Source organism: Lissotriton helveticus, chromosome 3_1, assembly GCF_964261635.1.
Source record: "Lissotriton helveticus chromosome 3_1, aLisHel1.1, whole genome shotgun sequence".
Taxonomy (NCBI): Eukaryota; Metazoa; Chordata; class Amphibia; order Caudata; family Salamandridae; genus Lissotriton; species Lissotriton helveticus.
The window spans coordinates 379,342,937-379,365,488 of record NC_136061.1 but is presented as its reverse complement, the minus strand read 5'-3'; the positions used below and the strand labels follow the sequence as shown (position 1 = coordinate 379,365,488).

Genomic DNA, 22,552 nt, shown 5'->3' with positions numbered 1-22,552 from the left:
ATTCAACTCAAAGCTTCACCCTTCACCTTTCTGTAAACAGGCAGACAACCCCCCCTCACAGTGCCGAGCAATCAGTTCACCTTAGTTCGTTCCCCAACCACAACAGCTCACCAAGAGTTTTCATTGTTCATCTAGTATTCCTTCAGCCGTCTCTGGGGTGACCGTGGGCAGCGGCACACTGTCAGTTTCCGAGCACTCAGAGTCTGAGCGGTCATCGTCTCTGCCAGACCCTGTGCCCTCTGTCGCGGGAACATCCTGCGACCCCGATATGCTGGACACCACCTCCAGAACACCCCTCCGCTCCGCCGCTGTCTCCAGCAATGAAGGTCGCCCAAGGCCCCTACGCCTATTGCGTATCCGCCTGGACTTCCGTCGCGTCTGCTCTTCAGGTACTGCTGCAAGGTGTGAGCCGAATCCGTCCTTGCCGGCTCTGTACAGTTCCAGCCAGGTACATGCGTCTTCTGGTGTATCAAAGAATTTGGTGGTGTCATCAACTATTATTCGGAGCCTGGCCGGGAATAATAAGGAGTATTGGATGCTCTCGCTTCTCAGCTCTCATTTGATCGCCAGGAAAGAGGTCCGTTTACGCTGTGTGTCATAAGTGTCATCCGGGAAGATGTTGATCTTGCTGTTTTCCAACTGGTAGGGGCCTTTCAACCGGGCATTGTTAAGCAGCAGGTCTCTGTCTCGGTAGTGCAGCAGCCGCGCAACCACTGGGCGCGGCCCTGCTGCAGCGGCCGGGATGGGACCCTATGCGCCCGTTCCAGCGTGTAAAAGGGGGATAACCCCTCCGGCGCCACCGTTGTGCGGAGCCAATCTTCCAGAAAGCGGACCATATCTCCCCCTTCAATTTTTTCTGGCAGTCCTACGATTCAGATGTTGTTCCGGCGATTGCGCCCTTCAGCGTCCTCTGCCCTTTTCTCCAGTGCGTCTATTCGGTCCAACACATCAGTCATTGTGGCTGATAGGGCTTTTTGCGCTGGCTCCAAGGTGCGAACTGTGCTTTCCATCTCTTTGACCCTATCAGAGAGCTTGCCGTGATCTGCTCTGAGCAATCCGAGTCCCGTTGCCACTTGTGCTATATCTTGTTGGAGTGCTGCACGTGTATCCGTTATCGCCGTCAAGATCTTGTCCAACTGGTGTTGTAGGTGCGGATCCCGTGGCGTCTCAGGGTCTGGTTGATCTCCCTTGTCCGGCATCTCTGTATCCGATGTAGACTGCGTGACGCCCTTGGCTCCCCTTGGTTTCCCCATGTCAGCAGTGGCGTCCAACGCTATCCGCTACAGGCGGAGGGCAAGCCGCCCAGCGACAGGTGAATCTCGCCGAGGCCCACCCCAGCCAGCGGGCCCCCGACCGCCGGGAGGAATTTCACCTGGGCTCACACAGCTCGAGCTCTAAAGAACATTCATAAGGAGCCCACCAGCAGTCCATCAACAGGGTAGAACAGATACGCCAGTTCAGGGCGGCACCAACCAGGGTCCCACCGATCCCCGGCGCAAGAAGGCCTCAGCGGGTGACGAGAAGAATCAGCGGGGATCACGACAGAGCACGGTAGTCCATTCAACGGTTGTGTCAGGAGGAGGTGCAACAGTGGGTTTCCAGTCTCATCGACCCTCGACCGGGTCGTCTCTGTCTCAGCCGGTGCTGCAAGCGACCCAAGGAAGGGTCAGCCTCAACCGCCCGTGGGCCAGTCACAGGGGGGGTTCGCCCGGTACACCCCGCAAAGCCAGGCGCGCTCCGTCAGTAGTTCTCTGGTTCCGCTGCCACAGCGCCACTCCACAGGGGGCTCCTAGCCCGCGCCGTCCCGAACCATCCGTCGCGGTCCGACTTTAGTATGCACCCCAGATCGTGATAGTTTACGTCTTAACGGCAATGCCAGCCGTCACGAATCCCACGGCCAAGGCGGTAGGGCCCGGCGATCCCCCGAAGAACAGCCGTGCGGCCCAGCCCTGAGCCTCCACCAACTCCCCGGCAACTAGTGGGTGTCGCCGCGGAGGTCCAGCCCGTGGTCGTTCTGTACCCCAGCCGCATTCTCGTGCTCGGTAGTCAAAGCCCGCCATGGGTGCAAGGATGATGTTCGGCTCGCCAAGGCCTCAGGTAGCTCGGGGGCAGGTGGGGCCCGAGTGCTTGTGGTGTCCCCTCTGTGTCCCGACTCAATGGGCGCCTTTCTCTCCAGCCCGATGGCCCCAACAGTACTCTCGCAAGCCACAGCATCCAAGGAAAAGGTGGGGCAAAGAGGAAGGTGTCGTGGTTCCCAGTGAACAGTCAGGCAATCCTCTAGCCTGGGGCCGCCTAAGGGACCTCCATGAAAGCGTCCTCCACCGTTCCGGGTCTCGTTAGGGCGATGGATGCCGGCCGCCCGTCCCCCTCACCCCGACCAACCCGAAGCCAACAGCGCGGGTCGTAGGAGCGGGATCGCCCTACCCGCACACCTCTCCACCGGCGCGACCCCTCAGGCTGTGTGTACTCCGCTGGGTCTCACTGCAGGTCTGGGCCAGTCGCTGGTAGTCCGCAGGCCCGAAGCGTCGCTCCCCGCCCTCGGCTCCACGGACGCCAGGCCAGTCCAGAGGCCGCCATGTTATTTGCCTCCCAGGGGCCCGCAAACTGGGCAATCGGGCATCCGCGTTTCACAGAAGTCCGGAAGGCAGGTCAGGCTCGTCTGACATCGATTCAGGGAGGGTTGCCCTCCCCAGTGGTCCGCCAGGCCGCGGGCCAGTTCCTCAAGCGCCCTCTGGGCAACGTCTCTTCTCCCGCAAGGCTCCGGCCGGGTGCGCAGCCACTAATCCAGGTCGCGCGGCAGGCGTATGTGGAAGCCGCCGCGCGAGTGTCGACAGTGGTCAGGGCAGCCGCAGCACCCCTCACCAGCGGGCAGGAAGGTCTGGCTTAGGTCTCTGGCCCCGTGCGTTCGCCGGCCGCTCGGGAGGTTTCAGTTCTCTGTAGCCGCCATTTTGGTTGCGGCTCCATCAGGGACAGCCAAGCCGCGTCCAGCCCACCTGGTCAGCAGTAGGCCCCCCAGGGACAGTCCGCCGCGGGCCAACCAGTCGAGAGACCCTTCCCACACGATCTCACGTGGGTGGGAATCAGCAGTTGCGATGTGATCAGGATTAATAGCGGCTCGATCGCGGAGCCGAGCGCTCAGGCGGCCTCCACCATCAGCGCTCAAGCCACGCCCCCCCCATGCAGCCTCCTAATGATGCTGCAAAGGTAAGTAGCAACCCCTATGTCGCTTAATCCAGATCAAAGTTTACCCCTGGGGACTAAATCAAAAGCAGACTTTAGGTCCACAAAAATTAGATATAAACTGCCATCCTCCAGCACAGCTGTTTTCCAAGTTGGGGGCGGGGCGAAACACCTGTCAATGGTGAAAGTTAGTCTCCTGAAGCCTGCTTATAATATACTTAGGGCACTATGGTCCTCCATCCACTCTTACAGCCGCTCTAGTATTACCTTGCAAAAACCTGCTGCATTACATCTATTAGACGGATGGGTTATTTCATAAAAAAGACCCTTCTGGCTTCCTGTTGAACCAAAAGTATAGCTGTAAAATAGTAATTTTGAACTTTAACCCCTTCACTGCGGCGGCTATTCTGCCGCAGTGCTAGGGGGGCGGGGCGGAAGAGCGGCGGGCGCATGCTGGTGACGGAACCGCTCCGTCACCAGCGTCGGTTGCGCTGTGCTTATGACGGAGCGGTTCTGTCAAGGCCCGCCCCGCTCAATAGAACGCTCAGCGCAGGCACGGAATCCGCGCCGCGCAGGTGTGCCGAGCGGGCCATGACGGAATCGCTCCGTCATCAGCACAGCGTGTCCGCGGCTGATGACGGAGCGGTTCCGTCATCAGCAGCGGAGGGGTTAATGTCGAACTTGACTGCCTTAACCTACTCTGCTTAGCATCCTATTAAAACAGAAATATGATCATTCTCTTTCAGCTTTATTTCCCATTTTAAAGGGGGTGAAACTGGGAGTTTCACGGCAGAACTGTTATGTAATGCCAAGATTTCATTTTCATTGGACATTATTCAAAAGAAAGAGAGGGGTGTTTCTTCTTTTAAAACTTATTTAAACAAATTACAGTCTTCTTAAGTTCTATATGTTCCTGGCTCATTCCCAAAAGCCTATTTTCTAATGCGTATGAATTTAAAAAGGTACAATTTTTCTCTCCTCGCTCTAGTGGAGTAAAAGTATACATTACAGTTAAGGTTAACGCGTGTTAATATTTTACTGTTGATGATTACTGAAAACTGTTTATTTATTTCTACCATTTCATTCATAATTTTTTTGTGCTATAAATATCTTCTGGGTTTTGTTTCTTCAGTGGGAAGGGAATGGTAAAATTGAACATATAAATACCCCTGGGATGCTAGAACCAAATTTTACTTTTAATTGCAGAAAGCGAGTGTACGGACGTGGCCAAAGAGATCCATGAGATCAATGTCAAGTACTGTAAAAACATTATCCGGAAGAGGGAGGCATCCAAAGCAGCCCGTGAGCTTTATGAAGGTAGGTCGTACGCATTAATGTATAAGCATGTTTCTTAAATTAAAATGTAGCTATCTGTTAAATGGCTGATAGAATAGCCCACAAAGCAAACATTTCTTATTTACATGGTGTAGGCCATGCTGTGAAAGTGGTTGTGAACAGGTGCGTCTTAGGTAGTGTTTTTAACCATTAAGGAAGTGACCTTATCATCGTTGACAGATATCTTTTTCAGCGACATGCCTTCAGTCGGGCGTGGGGCTGTTGCCTCACTGTTTGGTTACCCCGTAGCGATTCCTTTTTAGGTCTCGGTAATATCCGGTCGGCAGACCGGAAGTCCGAGATTTATTGTTAGTAAGAGGGCTGCTTTATCCCTCCCTCTTTTTGGCTCTCCCTCCATTGGCTGGCTTCCTAAACGGAGGCCAGCCATTGGAGGAGAGAGCCGTCCCTCCAAATAGGCTCCGTCTTTTTCGGATTTGGTGGCGTACGTTTTGCTGTTCTTTAGACAGTGATGTCCTCCGTCACTCAGGACAGCAAAACCACGCCCCCATTCCGAAAAATTCGAAAGCTTCCGGCCGCCATTTTACGGCTCCTTAAGATGAGGTAGGCTTGCTGTCCTCGTTTCCCCGCTGTCTTTTTCCCGCCCCCCTCCCGCTGTCCGTCTCTGTTTCCGCCCTCCTCCCGCTGATTAGGTCGGCCGGCCGTTGTATTATTTCCCTGCCGTGGTCTTTCCCCCCCCCCCCCCCCCCCCCTGTCCGTGTTTGTTCCCGCCCTCCTCCCGCTGATTAGGTCGGCCGTTGTGCTGTCCTGCCGCGTGTAAGAATGGACCATGGGTGGAAGGCCGACAGCACAAAAGTTCGCCCATTTAAGGCTCGTTCCCCTCGTCACACAGATCAAATATTCTGGTCATGACGCGCACACAGAATGCTTTTTCTCCGGAGAGACTCCTGTTGGTTTTCAGTTAAATCTCACAACACATTGGAGGTCGGTGCAGCTATCACGTTTCCAATGTCTTACTACTTAACATTTCTAGCATTTCTTTGAGGGTTGCATTGACTGCGAGAGACATTTGCTAATCTGCCACAAATATGGGCTTGAAGAAAATGGCTTGCGGCCAAATACAACTTGGAAACAATTATAGTTTTTAAATGTAAAAAAAAAGAGAGACGCTCCCTCTCCGTAGAAAATGTGAAAGGGAATTAATCTAGAGCAAAGAGGGGGGAGCGCATGTGGGGAGAAAGGGAGGAACTTTGACTCGCAGATCGATCAGCGGGGCCCTCATTTGATACCTTTCACCGTGAAACATTTATCAGTGACTAAGTGAAAGGAAGGTAGGCCTGCTGCTCGCAGATGCGGGCGCTTCACGTAAAGACAACGAGGCAGCCCACTACAGAAATCAACAGAGCGGTGGAGAGCGGTTGTCGATTTCTTCCTGTGAATGATGTCACGATGATTCTCAAACCCCAAGCATACATCTTTAAACAAAAGAACTCTCCAGAATGACAGCTGGCGGCGACTGTTAGAGATGTAGGACTGGTTAAAAAGAATGGTGCAGGGCCCTTTTAAGAAGCATTCCTACCTATGTGGTGGTAAATCAAGCATTCTACAAATAGTAACCAGGTAAATGAGAAAAGTACTGATACAAATGACAGAAAGTCATTTATGCTTCAAATAGACTTGCAGCTTTTTGCTTTCTTTCACTCACCAACAGAGCTTCCATTTTAAAGGTGTTCATTATCCATAGTTAAAAAGGGTGTAACTTGACATGCCCACTTCACACGTATGTGGAAATTTTGCTAACACACACCCACGTTTGAACGAGTGAGAGAGAAGAGGGCTCGGCGAAAGTATATGCATGCTTATTTCAAGTGGTTGAGTGAGGCTCTATGCTTACATGTAAAAATACTGCAAGGCGCACTGGCCTGCCCTCCGTGCCCTCCGTGCCCCCAAAGCTCTATGCTTACATGTAAAAATAGTACAAGGCGCATTGTCCTGCCCTCCGTGCCCCGAACCTGCCTTTAAAGCCCCTTTGGCGCATCTGTTCCTGCGCCTTCCCTGCCCCTCAGTTTGAATGCGGTGCGCTTTGAACCGCTGCCCCAAACAGAAGCACTGTTAAGGGTCATTACACTTTATTCTCTTGCCCCTTTTCAGGACGAACACTTGTTTCCCAGGACCGCGGTGAAAGCAGCGCTGCCCTCCCTCCCGTGCCAGCCTTTCAGCCGCGGTTCTGGGCTCGCCGCAGTGTTTGCAGACACCGCCGCAGCGGCTGCTGTTTCATTCTTGTTGTTCTACATTAATTGTGCACCTTTAAAGAATTATCTTAATAATGGCGAGCGCAGCCTGTAATGACGTCCCGGTAATGGCTGGGTCTGCCTCTCCCGTTCCCTATGCGTTCTGCTTATATTTTAATTTACAAATGCCTTTTTTTAATGATCACGACTGCTGTGTCGTGGCAGTTATAAACTAAACATAGTTTTAAATATCTCGCGCAGAGTCGATTGGTATATATATATATATATATATATATATATATATATATAGAGAGAGAGAGAGAGAGAAAAATTCACTACAAATACGTGTGAAATGTATGTATATTTATCTTTCTGCCTATCTTGTGTCTGAGTGTGTGAATTTGTATTTACAAGCTCATGCACTGGAAGCTGTTTCTACATTATTAGATTAATACAACCGTCCTGTGTTTCTGATAATACCGTATTTAGAAGATCGAAATAAATATATGTGGTGGTGGCTATTTTTTAAATGAGAACGATACGATAATATAACGTTAATAAAACACCTAAGGCCAAGGCTTTAAAATAATTCTGCTGTAACTCCGATTGTCAATTAACAGAAAAAAACACAGCCAATTACTTCAGTAGTTTATAAACATAATAGAGAGAAAAAAATACGCGGACTGTGGAGAAAAACTCAGCAAACAAACTGACCTGTTGGAGAACGCCTTGTGTTAACTATTAAAAACAAGTGTATCCTTGCAAGGAGGTAACCAGCTGTCATCCGAGGCGACGCGTTGAAGCCTCGGCCTGCAAAGTATCATTTTAAAGCATATTGGCACTGACTTTGTCTTTCCTCTATAGCGTTCATATTTTTGGTGCAAAGGTGCGTTCCAGTTCCAATTTCTTTTTCTTTTTTTTATTTCCTCTGTATCATTAACTTTCTCAACTTGTCAACAAAAAGGCCTTAAACCTAAACTTTAGAACTCTATGAAAAGCATGCGTCTTTTTAATGGCAATGTAAGCATCACGTTTATTTGTCCTCGATAAAGTCATTAATATTGATACCTCTTAAGAAGTCATTTTTTGTTTTAAAAGACTTAGCGCGGAGGCCCTCTCCTGTTTACAGTTATCTCACAAGCTCTCCAGGCTCGTCGCCAGCACACACAAAGAGGCGCTAAATTACAAGCACTCGTCGGAAATGGGGGTCCGAGGCCAACTTCGGAACATCCCACATTCAGGCTGTTAAAAGCGCCCTCACACAATCATCTGCAACTTTTGGGTCTCTTTAGAAGGGGCGACAAAGGAATTTCACGCGTAACTTACTCCGCACAAAGGACCGCACACCGAGGCCGCCTTTGTGAGTGAACCTTTAATTTAGGGGTGCCGGGAGGGGGGCAGTCAGAGGGGCAGCCGCTGAGAAGCTGCCAGAAATCGGAACTTGTAAAAGGACCGGTAAGTAAAACTTACCAAAGACTACTCCACATGATCTATGGAAATTATTTTGCGTGCACAATTATACGGAAAGCTGTTCACGTATAAACATATATGTCTGTACGGTCTTGTATGTTATAACGTTTGTTACGTCACATATTACAGTTGGGTTATCTAGTTGCATACATACACTTTTTAGGTCGAGGGACCTATAAGCAGCTCCTTTGTGTGCCCCGTGAAGGGGTGGTGTGTACCATGTCGACCTGTGACAGAGTGATAGCTTACGACACTCAGGCGGCAGCGAGTGCAGTGTGGTGGTGTTTGTGAAAGCGCGGGGTCAAAGTGGGGGTTCAGGGCCTGGTGGAAAGTAAATGTTGTGATGCCTGTGCTCAGTGTAGGGGGGGTTGTCTGGGATGCTGTGTGAGTGCGGTGCGAAGATGCAGGTTCATTCAGGGCCTGTATTTGATAGTAGTGGGTAGCTGAACGTAGCTGTGGTGTTGGGGGACGTGCCTAGCAGTAGTGTAGGCCTTAATGAAGAAGTTGCAGGGCCTTGGGGTGTTCTGGCAAGTGCAAGAGCACTTGGCATCTGTGAGGGGGCATCGAGTGAGGGGGCTGACAGTGCAAGTGTTAGGTGTGATGGCGGTGGTGGTGTCCAGAGCCTTGGAAGGGTTGTCACTTAGCTCGGTGCCGTCAGGTGAGGAGACCATTTCGCTAGCCCTAGGCCTTCACTTTACAACTACGTGTGATCTGGGAGTTGTAGTCATGAGATACTTGCACCGCACCAATTTGGCTGGTCCCTCCCGTTAGCAATGATTTCCAATGGATCACTGCAGAGCTGAACGCACGGCGTCCTCCTGACAGCGTGGATTTAGGAGACCATCCTGGGTTTGGGGACTGGCACGTGTAGGAGGTTGGATAGCTAAGGTACGATATAAGGGGTGCAGAGCTCCAGTGCATTGTGAGTGTACAGGGTCTGACTCTGTTTAGTGTTTGATGCCGGTATGAGGCGGATTATCTCAGTGCAGGTCCTTTGGTGGTGTGAACGTGCAGAGTCTGGGTGCAGTGTGAGGGTGCAGACACCCTGAGGGTTTATGACCTCATTGCACTAAGTATATGGGTATAAGAAGACCTGGGTGATGTGTAAGACTGGGGGTTATGTCTCTATTGCCATCATGTCATAGGTGACACGTGTAGCCAGGTGTGTCTTTTTAACCACAAACACGTTGTAAGCAGTGATTTCTGGGCCCACATGTGTAATTTTATAACTTTCACTAAAATCCGAGGACTGACAGAATGCTTCACACTATTACTTGGCAACTTTAATGCTAAGGTTCATGCTTGGGTTTAGGGGCTGTTGCAGCCCCTCCTCTCCCAGCTGGCACTCTGTCACCCTTACACACCCTGCCTCATCTCTCCTTCAGCGGCCCGTGGGTTCATTAGCCATGCTATGCTGCCGCTATGCCTTCTGGGACAAAGTTACAGTTTGGTAGAAAAAGGAATGTTCGAGGCCTTGCGCAGTTTTGGACCCAGTCAGTGGAGAGTTTGTTTACCTGGGAAGCACATGTACCATATGCTAAGGTGCACGGCAGGGTTTGCGACACGATGAAACAATTTGCGAGTCTGACTCTCCTATATACATTTTATGGGGTGTTTAGTGCTCAATGTCCTGGGCACTTGTGATTTGTTTGTCCTGCCATGCTGCACGCTCCATTAGAGACACAGTATACCATTACACATTGTACTTGCTTGCAGGTGGTTTTTCTGACCACAAAATGTGTTCTTGTTCGATGTTGCAATTACAATGGAAGCAGACCCTTTGCATTTTAACAATGGTTAGTTGGCATGCACAAAACATGACATTTCCACATTTTAGAGAATATATTTATGGACCGGAGTTAATGGCCAAAAAATTATATATTTGAAGATTCAGTTTTTCAGCTGATGTGTACACAGCATCCTGCTCAGACGGTGCTGTTGTGTGCTACATGGTATTGACACTCTTCACACGGTCACATCGGGTGATGAGACATTTTTGCACGATGAACAGCCATATGATTTGGAACACCTTACAGGTAGCTTTCCAGGTCATGGGTGGTAGCTCTGCACTGTTGTAACTCAGTGCGGTGTTTTCAGCTTTGATGGGAGGCAGCATCGGTTACTTTTGGTGGTTCTGTTGGGGTTGTTAACTGTAGTTCCTGAGCTGCTTTGACAAAGTCAACTCTCAAAAGCCACGCCCAACCTTAATGGCTCATGCCCAAACCCTATAGGATCACACTTTCAAAACATTACAAGTTTGCCAGGCCTTTGTAGGCCAGTGCACCTTCCTGTCTCTCTCCCACTCTCTCTCACTCTCTCTCACACTCTCTCTCACACTCTCTCTCTCACACTCTCTCTCACACACACTCTCTCACACTCTCACACACACACTCTCTCACACACACACACACTCTCTCTCACACACACACTATCTCACACACACACACACACAACACACACACTCTCACAAACACACACACTCTCTCACACACACTCTCTCTCACACACTCTCACACACACTCTCTCTCTCACACTCTCACACTCTCACACTCTCTCTCTCACACTCTCTCACACTCTCTCTCACTCTCTCTCTCACACTCTCTCTCACACTCTCTCTCACACTCTCTCTCTCACACTCTCTCTCACACTCTCTCTCTCTCACACTCTCTCTCTCACACACACTCTCTCTCACACACACACTCTCTCTCACACACACACTTTCTCTCTCTCTCTCACACACACACACACACACACACACACTCTACTACTCAACATTACTCACTCATAATTAGTCACTCTATACTACTCACTTTAGTACTGAAACTAAAAATACACTTTGTATATGTAAGGGTGTGGCTGTGCATGTAAATGTGTGTGGCTCTAGGACTATTTACTACTCACTCTCTCACTATTTAATACTCACTCTTTCACTTTGTACTACTCGCTCTCTAATACTCGCTTTTTTAATAACTCTCCTACTCACTATCAACTACTCACTCTACTACTTACTCTGTGTGTGGGTACTATGCAATAGGTCTCGCATATGCAAGCTATTGGCAATATAAATAATAATGCCATTTATTTATGATAAAAAAAAAAAAAGAAATATCATGAGCAATGCCAATAGCTCTACCTTTAATAATGCCGAGACCATTGCATTGTAAATGCTTGTTTTTTTTTTGCTGCAGTGCGCGCCATAGTTCGGGCAAAATGTACCTTTCCTGTAAGGCAATCCGAATCAGTGTCTGAGGGCGTGCCATGTGGGTGGGAGCCTCCTCATATTGATTGACAGTGTCAGTGACATTGGTCAGCTGCTTGGCCTCCTTGGGTGTGTGCATATCGGGTTGGACAGGTGCCTTGCTCCAACCAGCCCGAAATACGCACCTGAGGCCTTGCCTACCTCTGCAATGTAGGAGCCCAGGGTATTGCTGCCACAGCCCCATAAGCTCCTAAGGAGCTTTGTCAGTGCCTGCCCAATCCAAACCACACACTGCCAGCGGTGGCTCCTCCGCTAAGGCTGAAGAGTGTCGCCCGCCCTACTGCTTTAAAGCAGTGCAATGAAAAAAATAAAATGATACTAAGGGAAGTTATTATCATTTTATTTTTAGTATTCCAGTTAACGCCAGGTTAGGGCGAGGTGGGCTGGGCTCCCAGCGTCACAGGGAGGAAGAGTGGCTGATGCTGCACCTAAGTGCGCATGACTGTTTGGCCAGCTGTCTCGTGCCGGCCAAACAGTCATGTGCATTTTGCATGTTCTCCATCCAGGCTGTTTTACAACCTGAGTGGAGAACATGCACAGACTCCCACTCCCTCGCTATGGCGCTCAGACCAATCACAACGCTGGTAAGAGCAGCGTTGTGATTGAATAGGGGAGTCTGGAAGCCTGGGTGCTTCCTATTCCTGGTTCCTGCAAGGAAAGGCGGCAGCTGGTGTTGGCGACCAGCAGATGTGTTTTCTTTTTTATATATTTCCTACCCCCCCCCCCCCCCCCACCTCCCCCTTAACATACACATAGCACACTGGAGGCAAAGTCACGTCAGACAGTGAGTTTTTAGTTATTTATTTTCAGGTCATCTTGACGTCTGTGAGTGCAATTATTCGTGAATGTGGCCCTCTGAACATGCTGGCCTAGAGACATATATGTAAACTTTAACTTTTACCCACTTTAGCGGTGCTCAGTTTGCCCTTGCAAATATCAGTTTGCTTTCCAAAACGCGAACTCATGTTCTTTACATCGCTGCAGATGTCAGAGGGGAGAGTTAACTTTAGAAGCCATCTTGCAGATGTTCTTCATCACCCTGTATAATTGTTCAATGCCCATCTCCTTCGCGAGGCATACGTCGGTATCCGATGGGCAGCTTGAGACTGAGTCAGGCCCGCTTTCTCTCCTGTCACTCTGCCTTTCACTGCCGGGCTCTGGGCATGCTCTCAAGGTTACCCTGCTGCAAGCTCGTCCTCCACAGGTTACAAACCCCTCTTGGAGCAGAGACCCATCACCCGCCTGCAATGAGTCATGCCGCTCAACTCCACTGAATAGCAACGTCTGTGGATGCTGTTTTTCCAGCTTAGGAATGTAATTGTAATTGCATTCATATAGCGCTTACTACCCTGACTGTAATTAATTTAAATTTAATTTTACACTCGTTTCTCAGCCTGAATTCCCATCCTAATGAGCTGCGGAAGAAATACGCAAAACTGACTGAAAACCTTAACAAGGAAAACAAACCATTAACAGATTTGTAATAAAATATTACCTGTTGAGGATAGCCTCAGAAAGGTCAGGAGTCAATAAATAAACACTATTGACGCTGCGTTTTCATTGCTCTTGAGTACTTGGGGGCAAAGTAATAACATTCTACTCCTGTTCTTCAATCACAGCACTGCCAGCAGCAGCGCAGACAGTCCAATTACACAGGATGTATTACAGAATCAAAGTCCATTGGCTATTCATGTCTAATCCATGTGCATTTGCAAACTTTCTTTTGTTTTTTTTTGGCCTATTTTTTTTAGTTGGTTCCGTGATCTCAGGGTTTGCTTTACTGGTGGGTTTAGTAGTGCAAATATATTTATCATCGTAGGACTTAGTAGCTCATTGTGTGCAGGTGGACAAACTGCTGGTGTGTTGGAAGCTTGTTAGACCATGGTGGTGCTACCATTTCTTGCGGGGTCTTTTGTCATGAGTAGATTACACAAATATTACATGGAGCTCGCTGTGACCTGGGAGGTGCATTAATTTTCTGTTGTGTCTCTTGCGGTTACCAGATTGTAAAAGCATAACCTAAAGAATATGGAGACCTGAAAGTGCTATAATTTCAAGAGGGGGTACTGTGAGCAGATGAGGAGTTGCCACTACTTTAGACTATTGGGGGGAGGAGAGGGGGTTGGTTACCTCTTTACACTAACATGCCTTGAAACACATATAGATCTCGAGGTTTCGCAATTTCCAGGGGGATTCTTAGTTGATACCAAGTTACATGTACATCAGAAAAAGCTAGTGACCCTAGGGTGCCTCCATCTCCTGAGTGATTGGGGAACCCTTCTCTTCCACACTACACAAACACACCATGAAGGGCATGGGGGCCTTCACGTGCTTCCATTTCCTGGGCAATATGGAGCACCCATGCTACCACATTACACAAGGCATAAGGTTGATGGATATCAGGAGATGAGTCCATTCCCTGAGTGATAAGGGGGACTGCTACACACACACACGCAAATACACACACACTATGAAGATCACAGAGACCTTGGAATGGCTCATTGAAATCTCTTTATTGATGTGATAAGTACGGTTTCACAATTGCTTTCGTAACCTTTTTGCTTTCTCAAATTTGCTTGAAAATGCACCATATACCCACTCCTTTTCAACATTTTCATGGGGGAGAACTCCCCTCCAACCCTCCTTATGATGCTTGGGCTTGCTCACTACACCGACTCACCACTGGGCTCTCGTCACAAACTTTTACGCCCTTCCACTTTCAAATGTCAACAGCCGCCACTTCTCTTTTTGTGCCGTGTTTGGTGTCTTTTTTTTTTCCTACCAGTTTACTCAAGACTATGGCCCTCATTTATATCTTGACGAATGGCCTGGTGTTCCCCCAGAGGACAGAGTAAATACCTTTGTTCCCGTGACGGAGGGCCCATCCACCAAATTTATAAATGACTGCCTAGCAGGCGGTAATTTATAAAGCATTGGCAGTAACTGCCGTCCCAGCGGTTCCTGTCAATTCAATCCACATCAGCATGATGCAACCCTGCACCAAATAGTATTCTTTTTTTTTATTTTCAAAAAGAAAATCCCGAAACGTAATTTTCTTTTGAAAATAAAAAACATCATTTTTCCCTCGCCCTGTGAGTCATCTCTCATGGCAGGGGAAACATTATTTGTTTTTTACTGTCCCTCACTGCCAGGGTTAGCCTGGTGGTGATGGATAGTAAAATAAATGGCCCACACAAAAGGTGATGGGAGGCTGCTTGCAATAAATCTGACAACTGACAATCACTCAGAGTAGCACTCCAACCCTTCATTATTTTGCTCACCATGCCATCTATTTATTTATTTTATTTATTTAATTTCTATCGCGCGTTATAACCACAGGGGTCTCTAAGCGCTGTTTATCCAGATGCGTAGTAAGGTTCGGCGGGTAAATGATCTTAGCAGTGCGACTGAAAGCTACTCCAGGCTTGCTTGAACAGAACCGTTTTTAATTTTTTCCTGAAGGCCAACAGATTGCATTCCTTCCTTAGTTCTGGAGCCAATTTATTCCACAGAGCAGGGAGTGTATTAGAAAAGGCACGCCCCCCCATCGTGGTCAACTTAAAACGATGTTGAGAAAGGAGGGTAGCCTCCGACGAGCGTAAAGTCCTGCTCGGCGTATAGGGAGATAGGCGAGATTTCACATATTTTGGTGCATTGCCATAAAGCACCTTGTGTACAATGCACAGTCCCTTGAATACGACCCTCTGCCGAATCGGGAGCCAGTGTAGCTCCTGCATCAGTTGGGACGAATGTGCCGTCCATCTAAGTTTGGACCCAGCCATATGGCAATCTTTCTTGACCCTGTTCCTTATAGGAACAGTCCAGCCCGAACTGCCAAGCCAGGTCCTCCCTGAACTGAAACACAAGCTGCCCAGGACTGGTTTCACCCTAGTTGTGGGCTCAAAAACCGAGTAGCTTGGTTCCAATGACATAGTGAGCTTGGGACCCACGTCTGGTAATACTGATACCACTTCAGGCACTTCATGAAAAACACAAAATGTGATGTGTGGATGATTGCAATAAGTCTAACCACTAGCAATGACTCAGAGTAGCACTCCAACACATGATTCTTTTGCTCACCATACTCCCTCAGTTTGGACTGAGCCATATGCAAATAAATCATGACCCTGTTCCCCATGGGAACAAACCTGCCCAAACTGCCAAGCCAGGTCCTCCCTGAACCGCCACACAAGCAACCCAAGACTGGTTTTGCCCTAGTTATGGGCTCATCAGCTGGGTACAGCTTATTTCCAGTGACACAGTGAGCTTGGGACCCAAGTCTGGGCATACCCATGCCACTTAGGGCAGTACATGAAACACACAAAACATGATGGGCGGCTGCTTGCAATAAGTCTAACCACTGGCAATTACTCAGGGTAGCACTCCAACCTATCATTCTTTTGCTCACTATGTCACCTCAGGTTGGACCTAGCCATATGCAAATCAGCCCGACCCTGTTCCTCATGGGAGCAGTCCAGGAGAGGACATATAGCCATTTCTCCAATGGCCCTTACTCCCTTCGGCCGTGGGGGAGGTTTGGCTATGGAGGTGACGTAGTAATCACCGCTGTAGCCAAACTGAAAGTCTGCCCATATTTAAATCATGTTGGCTGTATGTATACTCCGTCACCGTTGCAACAGTGTATACATACTGCCAACATATAAATGAAGCCCTATGTGGGTTAACCACACCTATATTCAATGATTTTTTTTATTTTTTAAATAAGTTTTTATTGCGGATTCAGAAAATAAATCTCAAATCAGGACAGGCATTACACTTGGAGCATCATTGAATATTCAGTCTGAGTAGGATATTATACACAGCCATTCAGCCCACAACCCGGAGGTCAGGCGGCGTGGTATGTCTCACATATAGGAAAACGGCAATGTGCCCGCCCTGCAGAGATGGACAGTCATTTATGATACACAGTTTCCGCTTTTAACCCCCTAACAACAACTCCCCTTACAACCCATTCACAACGAGATAATTCCGGGGCCAGTCCTAGTGCTGATCTATTGTAATGGTGACCTATCATACATGTTAATGGTGATCAGCTGTAGGATACAGTTTGTGCGCCTCCCTGTCCTCTAGGGATAGTCGTCCAGGATCCTTAGGCTGCAATCTCTTACTAGATCCCAGTACCTGAATACTCCATGGCCCGTGTGGTGAACCTAACTACCTCGAAGTGAGTGTCCCTTGCCCTCCCCCCCTTACCCAACTGCTGCTAGTGCGAGTGTATATAAAGTACATTAAAACCAGATCACGACATCACTCAGGAAAATCTACTGTATAGTAATGCTCCATGTAGTCCTTGCCAGTTACTGCTCGCCATCATCGGCCTCACCTCCTACTATATAGTCGCGCAGCGCCTGCACTATCAGTTCCCACGCTCTCGCCATATCCATGCATTTATCATTGTCACTCCTGGTAGCCTGCCGCATTCTGATAACACTCTCACAGCCCGCCCATTTCAACAGCTCATTTCTCCACCGCCTCACCGACGGCCCTTCTTTAGATTTCCAGTGCCAGGTAATCTCTCTCTGAGCCAGCATAAGGCCCAGATCGATAAATTTGCTAGTGATTTTCGTCCTCTTTGTGTGAGGGAACCATAGTAGCAAGCATGCAGCCATGTCGAAATCCACCTCCCTGTCCGTAACTGCGTTCAGGAGGTCTCCCACTTCATGCCAGTACGACCCTAGTCTCGGGCACCCCCACAGCAAATGATCCAAGTCCGCCTCAGGCGCCAAACATCTCGGGCACACAGCGTCCCGTACCCGAAAATATCTCGCTATCCTCTCCGGGGTCAGGTAAGCTCTATGAATAACGAAAAAATGTACCTGTTGGAATCGGGCATTCCTCGTTCCCTTCCAGGTTCGCCCTAAAACATGGCCCCAGACTACATCCGGAATGGGCCTACCTATACTATCTTCCCATCTCGCTTTTAGTGCCACCAGCGGTGCCAATCCCTCGCGCTGTAGTCTATTATGGAGGCAGGTCACCGCCTTGGTAGTGCCCGCAGCCATAACTACGTACTGACACGCCATAGTTGTCTCCGGTTCCACCAGCCCCCCTTTCCAGTGCTTTTGCATCGCTGCGATCACTGCCGCATGCAGCAGGAAATCCCCGTCCGGCAGACCAAATCGGTTCTGCACCTCCCGGAAGGGGGCCAGTATCCCCTCAACGTATAGATCTCCAACCACCTGCAGCCCCAGTTCCTCCCAGTCCGATAGCGGGGACCAGTCGCCCCCATGCAGCAGCGCGGTCAGCATCCCTAGCGGGATCTCAGGTGCGTACGCTCGGGAGTTGGCCGCTCTCTTCAGACTCCTGTTCCAGCAGAGTCTGAGCGTCCTTTCTTCCAGCGGTAGGTCCCTCACCTCCAGTTTCTTTTGCATGATTATGTATGATAAAACATGCCGTTGGATACCCAGCCCCCTATTAATGTCCGGACCTCTGAATTCCCTGGCCACATGTTGCGTCAATACCTGCAGTTGAGCTGCCAGATAGTACAATTCAAAATCAGGGACTGCCATCCCCCCCTCTAGCTTGGCCTAGTCAGGGTCGTCAACGCCACCCTACGCCGTTTCTGACCCCACAGGAAGCCGGTCACCAACATCTGTAGGTCCTTAAACACGCGCCGCGGTATCCACACCGGTAAGGTCCTAAAGTAGTAAAGTAGCCTCGGAAGTGCCACCATTTTCAAAAGCGCCACACGGCCCAGCACAGACAAGGGGAGAGAGGCCCAGAAGTTTACACAACCCCTCAGCGCGCGCACGCATCGCCCCACGTTTCCTTCCAATAGGTTCGTGACCTCATGATAAATGCGGACACCCAGATATGTGAAGCTGGAAGGTTCCCAGATCACTCCCAGTGCAAGGGGGGGGCTGTGTGTGCCCTCTCGTAGTGGAAAGACACAGGTCTTGGTCCAGTTCACTTTAAGGCCCGACACTTCGCCAAATCTTGATAGCATGGCTACAGCTCCCTCTAGCGCTTGTCCGGGGTCGGCCAAGTACAGTAGTAGATCATCCGCGTACAGCGATATATAGTGCGAGTTCGCCCTTTGCGTCACCCCTTGATACAGCACGCCCGTTCTTGCCAGTGCTGCCAAAGGTTCCATTGACAGTGCAAACAGCAAGGGAGAGAGCGAGCATCCCTGCCTCGTCCCCCTACGCACCGGGTAAGCTGAAGAAATTGAAGACCTCAGTCGCACCCTTGCCGTGGCCGATGAGTATAGCACCCTCGTCCATCGCCGGAATCCCTCACCTAGGCCGAATTTCGCCAGCACCTCATCTAGGTACTGCCACTCAAGGCTATCGAAAGCCTTTTCAATGTCAACAGATAACACCACTGGATCATGTGGCGAGCTCCTAGCATCATCCAATATCTGTAGTAGGCGGCGTACATTCATAGATGTGTTCCTGGTAGGGATGAACCCGGCCTGGTCGACATGGACCAATCTGGTCATGAGCGGTAGGAGTCTGGCGGCCAAGATACGACTTAGGATCTTGTAGTCCACCGTCAGCATGGATAGGGGTCGACAGGACGTTACATCCAGCGCCTCCCTACCAGGCTTCAGCAACGGAACCACCAGCGCCTCCCTCATCGTTTCGGGTAGATGTCCCTGCTGTCCCGCTTCCGAGTACACTACCAACAGCCTAGGTGCCAATATGTCAACAAATTTCACATAGAATTCTATGGGCAACCCGTCGACGCCCGGTGTTTTGTTTTTGGCCATCTGTTTAACGGCCAGTTTAATCTCTGCCAGCGTTATGGGTCCCCCTATATCCTCTGCATCCTCAGCATCCAGTACCGGTAAAGCAATAGATTCCAGATACGCACGTATTTCAGGCGTGTCCACCGTTAGTTGGCACTCATATAGATCAGTGTAATATGACGCGAAGCGCGATAGGACCACTGACTGCGAATAAGCTATATCCCCCGTTTCCGTTCTTATGCTCATTACCGGGCACCCCCGAGGCTCCGGATTAGCGAGCCTGGCAAGGAGCGTACCCACCTTGTCCCTCTCCGCATGCACCTTGACAATATATAGCTTATAATCGTAGCACCGCAGCCGCTCAGTTTCTTTCGCCACCAATTCCTTGGCCTCAAGCAATTGCGCCTGCAATTCCGGTCGTTCTGGTCTACGCTGCTCTAATCCCCGTAGCACACTCTCAGCCTTCACCAGGTCAGTGAAAAGCGAAGTCTGTACATTAGCAAACCTGCCCATGCACACTCCTCTCACCACCACTTTCATCGCATCCCACTCCACTAGTCTTGTCGCCGCTGTGCCCTCATTCTCCCTGAAATAGTGTTCTATGCCCTGGTGGACAGCGTCGCTAAATACCGGATCCTCCAGTGTGTGGGGCTGTAACCTCCACGTGGGAATCGCCGATCTCACCTGTTGCCATTGCACTGATATCAGTAAGGGATTATGATCTGATATTGTTCTAGTTAAGTATTCCGTGTGTCTAACCATGGCGGCCAGGCGATCACTACAGAGTATCGAGTCTATCCTCACATGTAATGCATGTAATGCTGAGAAAAAGGAATAGTCTCTCATTGCAGGGTGTTGTTCTCTCCACACATCCAGTAACCCCCAACTGTCTTGCCACTCCTTCCTCTGAGTAGCTAACCTGCGCACCGTTGAATCAGTCAGTGGCGGATGGGATCTATCCAGGACAACATTAGTTATTGAATTAAAGTCCCCTCCCAAAATGATGGGGCCCGCCAGGTAATGCGCCAATGAGCTCGTTAATCTATCAAAAAATAAGGCCTGTTCCGTATTAGGGGCGTACACACTACAGTGTCACTTCCCGACCATATAGCCTCCCCTCCACCACCACATATCTACCCTCCGGGTCCACCCGCCTGGACATGACCTGGAACGGTATCCCAGCTCTGACCCAAATCAACACACCTCTGGCAAACGCTGAGTACGTGGTCCCAAACACTTGCCCCCGCCACCTCCTCTGTAGTGCAGCGCATTCTTTTTCAGTCAAGTGGGTTTCCTGCAGCATCGCAATCTGAACTCCACGCCGCACTAAGTGGGCATGCACCTTGTGGCGTCTCACCATCGTCCTGAGACCACGGACATTCCATGAAATGCATTTTAAATCAGGTAACGTCCCCATAGTAGTCATTCCTGTACAGAATCAGCACCAGCCCAACACCCCTCACACAGCAGCAGTCGGATCCCCTAACCCCAGCACCCAACAAAATTCCCCAAACCCCTCTCCCCAGGACAGGACTTAATAACCCAGCTTCAGCCCCGTTCCAAACTTGTAACACAACACACATCCCGCTACTCTGTGGACTCTACCACAGAAGGCCTTATGGACCACTAGAGGGTGGTTCAGCGCCCGACCCAGAAACAGCGGAGCCCCCACCCCACACCCTTGGTCCCACATTGTGGTCTTAGTCCCACTCCTGAGTGTTCACATAGCGATCAGAGAGGCCATGCCTATATAAGAGTCATAGTTGGGCTATGCCCTGGTACCTCACTCGTTAAATAGTCCATCTGAGGTCTGTGGAGTGACCTCCGGACCCCTCGTGCTCTCCACTTCCGACTCATCTCCTCCCGTTTTCACTCCATCTTCGTCGGAGTCAGTTCCCTCCGATGTCTTCTCCTGTTGTGACCCCGTGATGATCGCGGTTGCCGCCAGTACTCCCTTCCTGTCCGCTTCCATTTGGGCTTTCTGCATCGCCATCTTAAGTCTATTCCGTTTTCGAATGCGCTGAGATTGTCTGATCCGGAGGGGTTGCTGCGCGGTCCTATCGCTCTTGCCAGCGCGGTCAGTCCCAGCACGGTAGAGCTCAAGCCACGACCATGCCTCGTCCGGAGTTAGAAAGAAGTGAGTCGTGCCATCCAGGATCACTCTCAGCTTGGCCGGGAAAAGCAACGAGTACTGGATCCCTTCATCCCTCAATTCCTTCTTCACAGGCAGGAAGGACGCCCTGCTTTTCTGGACTTCCTGATTGTAGTCCGGGAAGATCGTAACCTTGCTGTTTTCCACCTGAAATGGGCCCTGCGAGCGTGCTCTTTGTATCAGGAGGTCCCGATCCTTATAGTGTAACATCTTTATCACCATTGGTCTGGGAGGTCTACCCAGCTGAGGCGGTCGAGCCGGGACCCTGTGTGCTCGCTCAAGGGAAAAGAAGGGAGAGAGGCCCTCCGGTGCCACCACCGTGGTAAACCAGTTCTCCATATAGGCCACAGCATCCTCCCCCTCAATTTTCTCTGGAAGGCCTACAACCCTCACATTATTTCTCCTATTGCGACTTTCGGCATCTTCCGCGCGTCTTTCTAGGGTCTCCAAGCGGCCCAGTATATCAACCAGTTTGTGTTCAGCAGTGACCACCGCCGGTTTCAATTCCTGCAGTAGTTGTTCATTGTCTTTTACCCTGTCAGCGAGCTTCGCATGATCTGCTTTGAGGAGTCCCAGCCCCGTGGCAACCTGCGCAATATCCTGATGTAGGGATTCTTTCGTTGCAGCGATCGCGTCCAATATACTGTCTAGCCGTTTATGCAACCGCTGTTCCTGAGTCGTTGCGTCTAATGGAGCAGGTGCCCCGCCATCTTGGAGTCGTGCAAGCACTGCGGGCGTTCCCCCAGTGGCGGCCATCCTGTCTCCCACAGCACCACTCCGAAGGTGCCACACAATCGATCGCCCTCCCCCGTCGTGCGGCTAGCCGGTCACCAGTGTCGCCCAGCTCCTGAGGTCAAAGTTCCTTAGGGGTCTACTAATCCAATGCACCACTAGAACACTCGGCAGGGCGCAGCCCACAGGTCAAGGCCTCAACAGAAGTACTCCAACTGCCAGGGGGACGTGCAGGGCAAACGCGGGCCAGTAGTAGATAGGCCCAAATTTGCAGGTGATGAGTCGTCCCAGGCCGGACCTCCCACCTCTCACAATCTTCGTAACCTGCAGGCGCGCCCGGCGCTGTCCCACAGCGGGCAGCACCGCAATGCTGCAAGGGATATCCCCTGATCTCAGTACTCCATGGCCAGCACCAGTGTCACTCAGCAGGCTACTGCCGCCCCTCCGCTTCACCAATAACCATCATTGTCCCAAGGGGAGCGTGAGATCGGCCCCCCCGCAAAACCGCACTGTGCTCACCGTCG

At 50.2% G+C, this 22,552-nt stretch overlaps 1 protein-coding gene across 6 annotated transcripts in view; it reads left to right on the top strand.

The window, feature by feature from the left end:
* Positions 1–22,552, top strand: part of LOC144824554 (uncharacterized) — a 776,466-nt gene that overhangs the window by 415,975 nt on the left and 337,939 nt on the right. For all 6 annotated transcript variants that reach the window (XR_013609011.1, XR_013609010.1, XM_078683611.1 and 3 more), the window contains one exon: positions 4,387–4,497. Coding sequence is in view for 4 of the 6 variants with exons in the window: in XM_078683611.1 (XP_078539737.1) it covers positions 4,387–4,497 (111 nt within the window). In the remaining 2 variants the exon portion in view is untranslated. The remainder of the gene's footprint in view (positions 1–4,386; positions 4,498–22,552) is intronic.